The 15,869-nt window shown below is 36.8% G+C and overlaps 1 protein-coding gene across 2 annotated transcripts in view; it reads right to left on the bottom strand.

Moving 5' to 3' along the window:
* Positions 1 to 15,869, bottom strand: part of ephb6 (eph receptor B6) — a 58,640-nt gene that overhangs the window by 14,017 nt on the left and 28,754 nt on the right. For both annotated transcript variants that reach the window (XM_079625429.1, XM_079625428.1), the window contains 5 exons: positions 14,242 to 14,306; positions 12,504 to 12,776; positions 10,401 to 10,564; positions 9,817 to 10,112; positions 929 to 1,084 (listed from right to left, as the gene is read on the bottom strand). In XM_079625429.1, the coding sequence (XP_079481555.1) occupies positions 929 to 1,084; positions 9,817 to 10,112; positions 10,401 to 10,564; positions 12,504 to 12,776; positions 14,242 to 14,304 (952 nt within the window). In that variant the 5' untranslated portion in view covers positions 14,305 to 14,306. The remainder of the gene's footprint in view (positions 1 to 928; positions 1,085 to 9,816; positions 10,113 to 10,400; positions 10,565 to 12,503; positions 12,777 to 14,241; positions 14,307 to 15,869) is intronic.

Here is a 15,869-nt window from a genome sequence, read left to right as displayed (position 1 = left end):
TGTGAAAATATTTTTTACCCCCAAGAAATAATAAAATATAGTTATATTTGTAATGGTATTTTGCTTCATTAGGATATCAGGACATGTTTTACCTGCACATTTTTAAAATGATGTTTTATTGTATTTTTGAATAAATAAATAGATCCGGACAAAATATAAGTGTCATATTATTGACTTACACTCCCAGAAAACAAAAATCAGCAAACATTTTATTTTTAGGGGTACAACAGCTTGCCACTGGGGCAGAACCCCTGAAAAGGACATTTTTTAACCTTATTTACCCCTAAAAAACTTCATAGTAGGTCTTCAAGGGTACATATGGGTACTCTAATGGCGCTTTTCCATTACCAGTACCAGCTCAACTCGACTCGACTCACTTTTCGCTCCGTTTTCCCTTGCAGATATTACCTCCACAATAGTACCTGGTCGTCATAGCGACGCGACACACACCCGCTACCCACACAGGACAATGGAGAAAATCGAGTGTATGCTGTTTTACATAATATTAGTAATGGGTATATCACGCAATCTCTGGCAAAACTGTTTAAAAATGTCGGGGTTATTCATGATACTCCGTCTGGCGCGTGCAATGATGACGCAGTGAATAGTAACGATTCTCTCTGACCAATCAGCAGTCTGCCATGTTTCACGTCACATTTTAGTATCGCCTCAGCTCGCTCAGAACCTCGCTGAAGGTGATACGAAAAAAAGTATCTGGAAGCAGGTACCGGTACAACTTTTACACAGTGGAAAACCAAACAAAGGCCAGTCGAGTCGAGGCGAGCTGGTACTGTGTAGTGGAAAAGCGCCATAAGGTACTAATACACATCTTAAAGGGTACTGCTTCAGTGACAGGCTGTTCTTCACATTTTTCCTATATAAATGAGGATTGATATTCACTGTCTTACATAGCCGGTTGCTCTCTTACTTGTGCAGGCGGTAGTGTTGGCATCGGTGGGTGCGCGGTAGTAGCCACTCCGACACTCGCAAAGTTTAGACCCTTCTGAACTGGTCCTGCTGTTAGCTGGGCACTCAGTGCACGAAACCGAGCCGGCCACTGCTTTATAGGACCCGATTGAGCACGCTGTCGAAAAGAAAGAAAAGCATTACAATTACAGCACAAGATGTACTCAAGCTGTTGGGAAAGTGCCCGATTCCTGCTTTGGAATTCTGTCAATTACACCAGGAACTGGATGCCGAGTACAGAAGGGGTATATAATGATCCAATTGGATGCAATGACTGGCAAATGAAACGTAAACTGTTGCAAAGAGAATTGGAAAATCAATTTGTTTCAAACACAATCAATTAGCGGGTGCAAATTTAATAAGCAAGGCTTATTGTTCTCGCAGGCACTTGATTTATTTAGTCAGATGTATAATTACCAAGAAAACAAAGTGCAAAAGCATTGTTAGAGGGAAATCGCTCATCCCGATTGTTGTTATTCTGACAGGATGTAATTTAATGAGAAATCGCTTCTAGTTTCATAACATGGATAGCTTGAACCACTCGCCACCCAAAACCAATGCTGCAACCCTGTGACCTCTAATTGGCTGTTAATTTGAGTCCTTTGCAGGAAACACTGCCTCATTGGAACTGTTGCAATTGGATATTATTATATGCTCTGCAGCTATGAAACATGTCAACCTTTCATTGGAGATCGATTGTGACCCAGCTTGAAGCTCAGCAATGACCTCTATCCTTTCAATTGTGAGGCCACAGAACAAACCACAACAAACGCAATATGAGGTACATCGGGAATCAATATGCTGGCATAATCCACAATGAAATGTCCAAGTGCATCAGGCTTATCAAACAATACAAATCGCTGAGTCACAGAAGAGCTCGTGTTATGACACTTGTGACAGTAATGCTGTGATTTGGTGAAGTGCTTTGTCATGGAAAATTTAGTCATTTACAATTTAACGCTTTTTCATAATTACGGTTGAGCTAAGAGTTGCCATTTCATCCTTGTCAGCCTTGAAGTCCTAACAAGTCCCCATGTGAATAGACAGGTCAAGCACGGATAACACATTTTAAGCACTTCGGTGACGGAGAGAGAGAGAGAGAGAGAGAGAGAGAGAGAGAGAGAGAGAGAGAGAGAGAGAGAGAGAGAGAGAGAGAGAGAGGAAGAAAGAGATTTCAGTTTTCAGCAAGCTAAAAGGATTTTTATGTTCTCGCTTGTCTGTCAGATTTGATATTCGCTCCTAAACACTACTGTGAGAAGTGAGAAGTGAGAAAGGACGGATGAAAGATGGGCGTAGTGAGAGAAAAGAAAGAGAGCATTGTCCATCTATCTTTCATGTGGTTGGATTATATTATCCAATGTGTTCTCCTATAGCTGTGACAAAAGACAGGTTTTAGCTACAAAGCTTCCTCACTCCTAAGACAATCTCCTACACCTTTCAACATTCTCTCTCTCCTATTCACACTCCCCGTTCACCCACTCATCAGACAATCATAGGTTCTCATTTTTGTCTCTAGTGGCCACTATTTAGCCACAGGGCATTTAGTTTCCTCATAAAAATAATTGAACACATCTATAGCCATTATTAACTGGCCCAGATTTCTTATTAATTATTGAGATGGCATTGATTTGATTCAGAAGTTGTCGATCTGCAGAAGACACAAAAGGTGTTTTTATGACACGCATGGCTGGCATTGGAGAAGTAAGTATAATTGATTACACTTTACAACAAGGTTTCTTTTGTTAACAATTAACTACATTAGTTAACAATGAACAACACTCAAATATTGTCTCTGTTAATATTATCTTGCACTGTGAACTAGCATGAACATTCTTATTAACTAACACATTCAAAGGTTAATACATGCTGTGAAAATGTAGCTCATTGTTAGTGTGTTAATTAATGAATTTAATTAGTTAGTTCATGCTAGTAAAGTCATATAGTCCTTTTTTATCTCAGAGATGTGTCCTATCATGAACAATGATAAACCGGCTGTGACCTCTTGAGGAAAAGCCGCTGTATCCACTGTGCAGATTGAAGGGGTTAAGTGTTTTCAAGAGGCTGAAATCACTGTGCTGGCAGTAAATGTTTGAAATATTTAATCATAATGTTGTTTACAGCATGTTATCCCATCACACAACAAAGTGGGTGGCCTGGCTTGGATGCTGCCAGCTAACTCAGTAAGAATGCAGATTTTTCTATCGGTCTTCTAAGTCTTCTATCAAATTTAAACAAAATCTACAGTATACAGTATATATATAGTGAACTATTATTACAACAAAATAACCATTTTCTATTTTAATAAATATTTTTAAAAGGACATTTATTTGTGTGCAAGTATTGTCTTGTTGACGTTTTCATCACTTTTATCGGTGTTGAAAACAGTTTTGCTGCTCAATATCTTAAAAACCCGATACATTTTATAAATATTTTGTAACATTATAAGCGTCTCTACTGTTACTTTTCATCAATTTTATGCATCCATCCATCCATAAACACACACACATGTTGGGTTGTCATGTTTTATGGGGACATTATATAGACATAATGAGACATAATACAAACTGTATATTATATCCCCTAACCCTAAACCTACCCATCACAGAAAACTTTCTGTATTTTTTTTTACATTTTCAAAGTATTATTGTATTATTATTTAAGTTCAGTGTTATTTATAAGCTTTTTTTTAAAATGTGGACCAAAAAAAAAAGTCAAAACAAGGAATCCAGATATTGCCATCTTTGTGGGGATGTAGGGTATACCTGAAAACACACACACACACACACACACACACACACACACACACACACACACACACACACACACACACACACACACACACACACACACACACAACCGGAAAACTATTAAACTATTATAAATTATATTTTATTAAATTATATTTTATTATATTTTATACAATTAAATATAACTTTATAATACAGTATAAAACCACATTTTATTCATTTATTTATTATATAATCAAATATAACTATCATTATTTTTTTAAATTTGTATATATATTTCTTTATATATACTTTATATTATTACATTAGATTATATATTCAGTTTACTGAAAGTATATGTTGGTCTGAGCAGATTTATGTGAGTGTTTGAGAAACCAAGAGAGAATTAAGCTAAAGGCATTGGTGGGGGAGGGGCTGTTCAAGTTTAAATAGAGCACGCCTCAAACAAAAACAAAACTGAGATGAAAAATTAAATTAGGAAGCATGTTATATTCAGAGACGCAGTGAAAAAGACATTGAAAAACATGCAGATGAAGGAAAACTGTAAAAGCAAATGGGCAGAGAGAGAGAGCGAGAGACCTCAGTGAAGTGTATAATTTGCCGTTGACATCGTACTTGGTATTTAGATCGCTGACCCAATTTCTCTCTCTCTCTCTTCCTCTCGTGGTTGCTTTCATTCTCTTTATTTGGCTTGCAGCGTTCTGACTAAAGCACACAGATGCACAAACACACGTAAACACACAAACAACAAACACAGTGACTGACACACAACTTCAAAAACGGGACATAAAAAGGTATGCACTTATTTCTTCTCTCTCTCTCCCTCTCTCTCTCTCTCTCTATCTCTCTCTCTCTCTCTCTCTGAGCTAAGCTTCTCAAACCGCTATAGAAACCACCCTAGGAAATACAATTCTCTCTAATTAATCTCCATAATTATCCCATTTAATGTGGAATTATTTGCTTGTAATGCTCTGCTGGCTCCATGGCATTTCACAATATGCTTGTTTTTTCGTTGATTAGATTTGGGAGAACTGGAGACTAAAAGCTACTGGACGTCCTATCTAAAGGCGGACGGTCGTTCGATAGTGGATGATTTGCATCAGTACAATAAAACCAAATCATGCTTGCACAAAAAAAAAGAAAGTCAAACACAAATTGGCAACTCTTTTGGCAAGGCTTTTCCCTCTTCTGCATTCCCTTCAGAAAGCATTACAACAAAACTTATTCAACATGTGCACTGGAGCAGCCTATGGAAATGTAGGCAATACACAGCTTTCAAGTTTCATCCACTGACAAGGAACCCTATCCACTTTGTGTTCAGTCGTTGTAGAATGTGTTAGTATTCATGGTTATAGTAGGCAATGTAAAGTATGTACCACAATCGAAAAGCACATTATAAATAATCTCTCACGTTCCCAGAACTTCAGATTGACGGCAGAAGATTTGCACTGTATCGCAGCTTTCATTGGCCAAGAGGACGTCTGACCAACATGTAAAGCAACCAATCACAATTTGTTTTGTTCCGCAATGAAAATGTAAAGGCGAAGTACGTACGATAACAGACCGGAGTGGGATCTATTAAATGATTGATTCAAGAACGTTGTGCAAGTTGACTGAACCTCACATACTTTGAAAATCCACAGTTTAATTGATCCTGATTACTATTAGCCCTCAATGCCACAGTTGTAAATACAAGGGCTTTCTTCTTCCATGAGGGTCTTTGATAGTGGATCAGCCTATGGAACGGCTTTGTTTCCAGGTTGACCGGTAAAGAACGTGACACATGCATCTCCCGAAAATCCAATTCAACCAATCAGATGACGACTTCGAAACTCCTGAAGTGTTTTCCATTTTGTGTGCCTTATGCATCAGACGTTCAGCCAACAGTCCAAGGACATGACGTCTGAGGTAGAGACTATAAACAACCTAGTAGTCACCAGTTACATTTTGGTTCCATCCTATTCATCCCAGAGAATCGGGCAAAACGCCACAGATCAACATGCAAATAAAAAATGTCATACATTTTTAAATCAAGAGTGTGACTTTATGCTATCTGAATGGCCTTAATAACTTGGAGGATATAAATCATACAGCAAATCAACGTCACCCGTCCTTTCAAGGCTGCCGTTTAGAATATTAGTATGTCAGGAGTGAAAATGAGTCATTCTGCCTTTATAAGCACTGGAAAATCTAACGAAAAAGGTTAATTATACCCAGAATCTGGACGATTCTGCAAATGACATTTGATATTAGGCACACATGGGATGAAAAGATGGACACTGAGCTGTCCACTATGCTAAAAAAGTTTTCATGTGTGGATGAGCAGGTGTAATTGTTTCATCTGCTCAGTCGTGCTTTAGTGACTACAATCTTGAAGGACAAGTGAGGGCAAAGCAAAAGAACAGTCATGTCTATGTTAAGACTTGCTCTTTAGCACACAACTCAAATCTGATACAGCATATCAACACATTTGTCCAGAAAATATGGATATATATATATATATATACATACAATGTGTTGTTTATTATTATTATTCATCAACATTGGTAGATATTGGAAATTGAAATACATATTTACTCTATTTTTTATATTTAGATGACCTTTTCTGTCACCTAATGATAACTTAAAGTTAATCTTTAAAAACATTAGTTTAATAACACTATTAAATGTAATCTTTATTAGATGTAAAAATAATAATATCCATTTTCATACTGCACATTATGATGTTGTGAAGCCTAAATTAGTAGCATTTAAAATGACTTTAGTTTAAGTGTTTTATTTTGAATTTAGTAAGGCAAAGTATTAAAGCATTTTATTATTGACCATGTATCATTCATCAGCAATAACAGCTTTAATTAAACTGTTTATTAATTTTGGGAATTGAAGAAAGCTGATGATCTTGACTAGACAGCAAAGAAGCGACATGGGTAAATAAATAAATAAACAATTTTGAGGTTTATCCTTAAGATATTAAATAAAAAAATAAAAAAATAGTTATAAGTAAATTAAAATATTGTCATTTTTATTCTAAAGTAATTTATCTTGCTTAATTATTTTTTAGTGAAAAGACAAAAAAAAATACTAATCAAGTTAAATGTATTTATTTATTTAATTTTGTATAATTCTTTTCAGTGCATATGTCACTGTCATCTCTCACTGGTCATAAATTCAGATCATAAATCATAACTCACATTCTTGCCAAGCCCTGATTGGAATACAAAAAAGGAGACAAAAAGTGAAAAATTCAAATCAGTTTGCTGCTGAAATGGTCAAATCGATATCTAGATGAAATATAGATTCTGGAACACCTGCACTGACTCAAGAAAATACATCAGGGATTTCTGCTATCTCAGTCCTCTAGTCTTTAACTCGTGTCCACTACCACGTCCTTCCCCCTCCTCTTCCCTGTGGTTTCTGTCACTTGTTCAGCTGAATGGCCATTACATCACCGTGACCTAAATGTGTCACAACCCTCTCTTATCCCCCCTCTCTCTCCGTCTCCCCACCACTCTACTTTCGTCTTCAAGATATCTCAAAACTTCTTGTCTGATTTACTCGCCCTCAGAAATTAACCCCTTTCAGTGAATGAGTGCCTTTCAGCTCCACTTTCTTCCACTTCTACTGCATCTCTCTCTTCCTCTCTGACCTCAATTGCTCATATAGACAGAAAGAAAGAACTTGTTGATGATAAAGATGAGTTAGTCTTAAACATTTCTTAAATTCTCTATTTGCTTCTTTTCCATCAGCTAATCAACAGACAATAAAGGAAAAAGACAATACTGAAGTTTAAACAAAACTTTCAAATTATGCTGACAAAGTCACAAGAAAAATACATACATACACACACAAGTACTGGCCGCTACTATATTGATTTCAGGTAAACACAACCTGACCCAAAAAGAAACTTATTGTTTATATATAAAGCCTAATTATATATACTACAGACTAACTGCCTAGGGACATCCATTTAAAAAAAATGATATCCCCAGAAGAGTAATTTGATCATATTAATTTATAAATCTATACTACTCTTCAAACATTTGGGGTTGGTAAGATTTTTTTTAGGCTGGATTTATTTGATAAAATACAGTAAAAACAGTAATATTGTGAAATATATTTACAATTTAAAATAATTGTTTTCTATTTCAATATATTTGAAATGTAATTTTTTCTGTGACGCAAAGCGGAATTTTCAGCATCCTTACTCCAGTCTTCAGTGTCACATGATCATTCAGAAATTCTAATATGCTGATTTGAAGCTCAAGAAACATTATTAGCAATGTTGAATATGTTTTGTGGCAACCTTGATAATTTTGTTTCAGGATTCTTTGATGAATAAAATGTCTAAAATAATTGATTAGGATTTTTTATTATTTGAAATAGGATTAGTAACAATGTAAAAGTATTTACTGTCACTTTTGATCAATTATTATTTAATCAAGTATTGAATTTTCAGATTAATTCAGGTATTTGAATTTTCACGTTCCTAATATTTACACTTAAAGAATCATTATTTAACTTTGGAATATTTTTCCAGACGAGGACAACCCCTCGCTAGCTAACTCGTGGAGACAAATTTGTAACTCGGAACCACAGAACACATTGCATGCCATGCAGCGTTTGTCTTTTGTGTTTTTAATTAGATCTGTGTTTATGGGCACCTTCCCGCTTGTCTGAATACACCGTGCGTAATTTTTTGTCCATCAGATTTTGTGCATAATTACTATGACAGGAAGCCCGCAGAGTTCTGATTCAGAGATAACTGACACAACAATGATGCACACACAATGAAATGATAAGGTAAGTGAAAGGGGGCTGGTGGTTAGAAGTATTTGGACACTTTCTGGTAGTCAAACGTTAGTGGATCATACTCATAGTAAATATGATAAGCTATACCTGTGAAAACACTGATAGGAGACCAGTGTTAACCTGAGATGACTGACTTCATCCACTAAAAATAAAATTGACACCAATTAGTTAAGTCATAATTTTTTTTTTTTTTAACTGAAGCTAATTCATCACTGTTTCCAAATGCCATGTGGTTTGATTTTTTTCTTATTACTGTAACTAAAAGACTATGTGACTTAAATGTCCAAATACATTTTCAGGTCACTGTATCCAGAGTTCCTTGGGAAATCTAAAAATACATCCAGCTGGGTAATATTTTCATTCATGTCAGTGTAGTGTACAGAAACCATATGACTACATTAGCAGTTCATGAATGAATCAGTGTTTTTGAACAAATTTTTTACATGAACAAATTGTTTTTGTTCAGTTCCATTCACTGATTTGTGTGTTCCACTTCATCTTTAGACATACCTATAGGCATATAGAATGGTGCATCTAACAAATTCATAAGGGGAAAAACTTTAAATAATAAATCAGCTCCTCAGAAGATTCCAAGTGATCCAAGGCTTAGGATGTTTCAGTTCAATTCATTGCACCGGTTCCACCTTTTTGTTTATTTTTTTAGAAAACTCGCAATTTGTTGGGGAACTGTGCTTAAAGAAAAATGCTTAAAGACTCTTTAATAATAATAATATAGAGTCTTCTAGTGGTATTGTAGACATGCAACATTTTTTTTTTATCCAATCAGTTCAGTAAATGATTCAATGACTCACTCATAAAATATAAAGAAAGATTTTCCATGACTTACTGCTGTAACCTGTAGAAACAGTCACAGGATGAATCAGTGAATAAATCTGAACAAAACTTTTTGGTGAATAGATTGAAAGGATTCGAGACACTGAGATCTCCACCATTAGACTACATGTTTTGTTGACTCAATTGAACATGCAGAGCCTATATGATTGGGCTTATAATCCATCACTGACTAAATCAGTGAACAAATCTTTTTTTCTGTGTGAAGGAATTAGAAAGATTTGAGTCACTGAGATGGATCAAAATCTCCACCATTAGACTACATGTTTTGTTGACTCACCTAAAAAGACCAATTAAGCCATTATGATTGGGCTCATATCCCATCACAATGAATCAGTAAACAAATCTAAACAAATCATTTTTGGAAAATGGATTCAAAAGATTAAAGTCACTGAGATGAATCAAAATCTCCACCATTAGACTCCATGCTTTGTTGACTCACCTAAACAGGCTGAGCCATTATGATTGGCCTCATATCCCGCATCACACGTACATCCTCCAACAGGCACCAGCCATTCGCCTTCTGTGTTACAGTGCATTCTTGGTGCTGTCCCACCCTGTGATTGGCTATGGGCCACACAAGTCCCAGTCACCGGAACAAGAGACGTTGGCTCCGCCCCTGAGGGCGTGGCTGGGTAGAAAGCCAGGAAACGACTGGTTGCTGGACAGCGACGATAAAATACGGAAACACCCATGAGTGACACACATGCTCCACTGTCTACTATTGCTAACACAAACCTAAAAAAAAAGAGAGAAAAAAGAGAAAGGGTGATGAAAAGAGACAGACGACAAGCCTAACAGCCAGCAAAACATCCATTGAGACCAGACAGACTAATAACTGTTGTTTGTTTTCATATTCAAACCATATCATGGCAAATATTAACACTGTGGCTGATATTTACTCAGCAGAATTGCCTGATCCTGAGTGACCACATTCAGAGGGATCCTCATTTCATCTGCACACAGTGACCATCATTCATCAAGGGTTTTAGGGAGATGGGGGCAAGGCAAAAAAGGTCGTCGTACCCTTTGCGTGTGAGAGGAGCGAAGCTGCGGGTTTTGACGTTGATGCGTCGTGCGGTTTCAGGTTTGTACTGGTGAGGCAGGCTTGGCTCCACACGGCTGAAACTCTTGTCTGCTGCGATGGTGTCGATCTTCACCCAGCCCTCTCTCGTCTCCCCACTGGAAGGCTGGAACGGTGTAGGAGAGAGAGAGAGAGAGCTATCAAACTAATTATTAATATGTCAGTCATGTTTACAGGGATAAATCACCAAAATTAAAATTCTATCATTATTTAATCAAGCTGTGACTTTACCCCACACTGAATGTAGAAAGGAGACATTTTGAAGAATGTGCACACTCCTCTACTCTACAGTGACAGTTCATAGAAGCAGTTGTTTATAGTATATATATATATATATATATATATATATATATATATATATATATATATATATATATATATATATATATATAACGTATAGCTGTATAGAAGTATATAGTATATTAAAGGTCTTATTTATGGGTGGATGGGGCCTGTCCTGATCACTTTGCTTTTTGAAATAGGGAGGGATGCATTTAATACAGCTTAAGCAGCTCCAAACGTTGAACAGTTTTTTTCATTGTTAGTCTGTGTTAATGAGTGTCGATCCGGCAATGGAATGTGTTATTTTTAATGTCTTGCTGAGTGTTTATATTGCAGCTGCTAACAGTGGTGGAAGCCAACATCGCAATCTTGGACAGACGCGGCAATCTATTGCTTTCCCACAGCTGCCGTGTCTGCGATCCATTCTAGTGAAATCTTCAAAACAAAATGCCATCAGATATACCCCTAAAACCTGGGAACTCTGGCCTTCCACAGAATAAATAGCAGTATATGGGTTTGGAGCAACATGAGGGTGACTAAATAATGACAGAGCTTCAGTTTTGGGATGAACTATTCCTTCAAGGAGATATTTTTAGTGCGCCAGCATTGCATTTAAAAGATTAACTACGAGAAGGCAAAAAAGAAGAGATGACAAGAGCTTTATGTAACTGAGATGTTGCGAGACCAGCAAAACTAGAAGAAAAGTATTTGATTTACACAACGATAGACCACATTACACTCCCACAGGAATAACTACAACTTTTATTTACTGTTTTGAGCATCATCTTCTCCCCCGAGGAGTGATAAACCACACATATTGCTGAGACTCCACATAATGGTGTCTTAAAACCACACTGTGTGTTTTCCTCTAATAACAAACATGACCTGGTAATTGCACTTGTAGAATTTATATATCTCTTGAAGGCACCCTGCTTAGAAATGTCTAAAGGTATACGGTCAAAAGATGTTGATATACACATTACTAATTAAACAATGTTAAAAAAAATAGTATTAGTAATAGTAAAAATAGTAATAGTATTTGATTCTACTTAAGCAATGAAAGATACCATTCTAGCTTTAATGTTTTACATTAATATCATATTAATGTAGCCTGCAGGGATATGTATTCTGTAGTTTAGTGTTCTTCTTTTCTTCTGAGTGATTCATCTGGGGAAGTGTAGTTCATACAATATACAGTCATTCAAAGAGCACAAGGGTCTTATTTTCTTTAAAAAAAAAAAATTCCTCAGGCTCCATCATAACAAATGTTCCAAGTAGTCTACATCTTAGTCAGTCAAACAAAACAGAACGGTGCAAGACTGAATGCTGCCAAAATACTTCATATGATGTCTGTGTGTGGGTGTAGGACAAGGTATCCAACAAACCAGCATTTGATAACAGGCTAACACACTCATGTTCGTTTTATGATGCTATACTGTCCTGCAGAAAGGAGATCATTGGAAAGTAAGACTTAAATTGTGCTACGGACATGACCTTAAGATATCTCCAAGCCATAAAATTTAATCATAATAATATTTCATGGTTTTTTAAACACCCCGTGGTGCAGGTTGGACACATCATCCGCTGTAAACAACATGATTTTACAACATGAATTGACTTTGTGTTTTTATGTCAATGACCTGTGAGTGTTTTGTCACTGACCCATGTACCATTAGGCTTAGTACAAATTTCTTAATCCTTCTTTAATCTCATTATACTCGCAGGTTCGGGCCTTGAAAGTGAGATAATCCTTCGCCACTCACCTCAGCTGCCCAGGTTCTCTCCAGCTCTCTCTGGGAGTCAGCCTGTTTGTAGAACAGTGTCAGTGTCTCCCTGCATGTCGGGGAGGGTGAGCGTAGACTGGCACAGTCACGAACCGAGAAACGCAGTGTCACAAAGACCCGTGGAGCTGACTGGCGGTACAGGAAGGGTGTGGCCAGCCAGTTGTCTTGGAGACGGGGGTTCTGATTGACATTGCAGACTTCAAAGGTACGCATGAGTCTCCCCTTGTCATCTAACACGCTCACCTCATCCCACTGAGAGGAGGAACAATGTTAGAGAATAAAAATGAGCCTGAGGCATGAATACTGCACACAACCACAACATTTGCATTCACCTGAAAATATATAACGGGGTCCAGAAGTCTGAGTTCCATTTTGAATTTTTTAATGACATTTTAATAAATAGTGCTGTCAAATCGAGTAATCATGATGAACCGATTCTAAAATAAAAGTTTGTTTATATAATATATATGCATACATGTGTTTGTGTGTGCACACACATACACATATATACTATTTGTTTTATATTCATTGCTATTTACATTTTTTTTAAGTACAATGTGGTCCATAAATCCAAGTCCACATTGTAATTTATAACAAAATGTACTTTAAACCTGAAAACACCCAAAAGATTAATACAAAAATTTATATATATATTGTAAAGACACAGACACATGCACACATTTTAATATGGACTTGCTGTACTGTAAAATATGTAAATGGCAATAAATATAAAATAAATACAATATTAGGTGAAGTATTGCATGTAAATGGGAATCACTGTGGAAAAAAAATGAAAGATGTCTTTTTTGGTAAAATGACACAGATTATATCAGAGAAATACCCTGTCCTTTCCTGCTTCTTCAGGTGATTTAAGCTGAAAATCCCAGACAAACCTCAAATCTCTCCAGAAATACACAATACAGAAATCACAGACACACACACACCCTCACTGACTCACAAAAAGGCGGCGAACAACTGCCACGCTGAGAAAGAGCGAGACAGAGGATGAAGAAAATAAATCAAACAGACAAGTGACTAAGAGGAGACGGAGAGAAACACAGCATCAAAAAACTTAACATGAAAGGACTGCTGGAGGAATGAAAACATTCGTTTAGGGAACTAAAAAGGGAACGAAAGAATAAAATGAGCTTGAACGTGGAGAAAAAAGGATCAGGTGGACAGCTTGAGAGAATGAGAAGATGAAAAAAAAAATCAGGAAAGCACAGATGGATAGATTAACAAAGATATGTATGCAGACCAAGTGACAGACAGAAAGAGAGACAGAGACAGAGAAACTGAGGTCTGGCAAGAGAAGCTGGGACAGGAAGTCGAGGACTGAGTTCAGTGCTTCTCAGTAGGTCACTGGCTCTGCGCTGCCCAGGGCCACAAATATATCACGGTCGAGCTGACAGCGAATACACACAGAAGAGGATGAAGGAATTGAGGGAAGGAAGTTGAAATATGCTTCATCCTGTGTTTTCAGAAAGGCGGGAATAAAACAAGAAGTACAAACTCACAGGCCCACAGAAACAATAAAAACATGAAGGAAGAGGGCATCAATACGCCACACACACACACGCACACACACACACACACACACACACACACACACACACACACACGCACACACACACACACCTCAGAATATTCTAAAGTGTGATCCGTCTGTTTCAGATAAACATAAATTGCAGTTTCTAAACTAATGCATGAATCTTACCCCAGTGTCAGGATACGTTGTCCAGCCTAGCTCAGTGGTGGACTCCGTAGTGTCCAGCAGCATAACTGAGAGTCAGGAAAGGACAGAGGAGTAGAGAGAGAGAAACAGATGAACAGTCAGCGACAGAGTTTATTAGATGATTTAACTACAGTTTTTTCCAATTGCTAACACACTAAAATGACATGCACAGCACAATTATTTAAACTGACACACAGAGAGCAAAACCTTCTGCTTTACACACATTTTGCCAGACACAACAGTCTGACATAAAGTCACATGTTTGCCATTTCAAAACACTGCCATTCAAAATGACACTATACATGAGCCACTACATGGGCCAATACATGTGCCACCTGGCCAAACACCTCAATGGGTAACTGTTAACACTTCAATCAGGATGTAAGTTTTTGTGAGCATATTTTTGTTCAGTCCAATGTAAATATATCTGCTGTGCATATGTTGCACTGTTGAGATGACAGATGAGAGTGCTTTTCATTATGCCCAACAGTGTGTAGTTTGGTTAGACAAAAATCTGGTAATATGAATGAAGTGTGTGCCAATTCTTGCAAAAGTTTGATTTTGATAATGCTATAGTTTTGGTTGCAGTGCTTCATTTTGCAGGCTATATATGAGGTATTTTGCAGTTTAGGTGTGTGGTTTTGTGAATTGTGTTAAGTATTTTGATAAAGCCAACCTAGTTTGCAAAATTGTGTGTTAGCAATTGGAAAAAAACTGTATTATAAATTATTTATCCGTGCCCATCATTCTTTTTTTACATTCAACCTCCCTCTTGCAGCGACATCTCTTCTCTTCTCTGAAGACATGTCCACCGTGGGACAACCTGTCACTCACATGAGATCACGAGCAATAGCAAACCACAACCGTCCAACGATCCAATCAATTTCCAATGGACAAAATCAAGTCCCGTCCTATATAAGAAAGAATTTCAATAGGAATCGCAACTTCAGTTTCATGACAACTTTAACTAGTTTTGTGTCATTTAATGTAAATATAATTAGTGTTATAAATATTAATTTTTTTAAACATGAAAATATGAAAAACTTTGCTATTACCAAGTCATCACCGTCTGTAAAAAGGGACCATTGTCATTTTAGTATTGAAATAAAGGTCATGCAAATTGATATTTAAACACACATTAAACCCTTTTTTACCATTAAATAAAGGACATGATCAGTACCTGAGACAGTTTTTTCTAGTTCTGGCCACGACATTACAGAAACCGTTTCTAATTCCCTATCACGGCTGGTTAGGACCAAAACTGATTAACACTGAAAACATACATTGATACCGGTAAATGCGTTTTTTTTAAAGTGCCCCATTATACTTTTCCGAATATTACCTTTCATGCAGTGTGTAATATAACTGTTTGTCAATGTAAAATGTTTTAAAGATCAAAGTGATCTTTGAAAAGCAAATAAAGTTATTGTCTCATAAAAGAAATCTTGGAAGAGTTTGGTTTGTGTTGTCGACATGTCGAGAAGACATTGTTTTCAGCATTGCAAATCCACTTTGCATGCACTTCCAAAGGATGAGGACTCGTGTTGGAATTGATATGGAAAAACCGACACCATCGTTTGTATCACTCTATATCAAGCGCTGAGGAAGCC

The sequence above is a fragment of the Phoxinus phoxinus genome, assembly GCF_949152265.1.
Source record: "Phoxinus phoxinus genome assembly, chromosome: 10".
Classification (NCBI taxonomy): Eukaryota; Metazoa; Chordata; class Actinopteri; order Cypriniformes; family Leuciscidae; genus Phoxinus; species Phoxinus phoxinus.
This window is presented reverse-complemented; position numbering and strand designations above follow the sequence as displayed.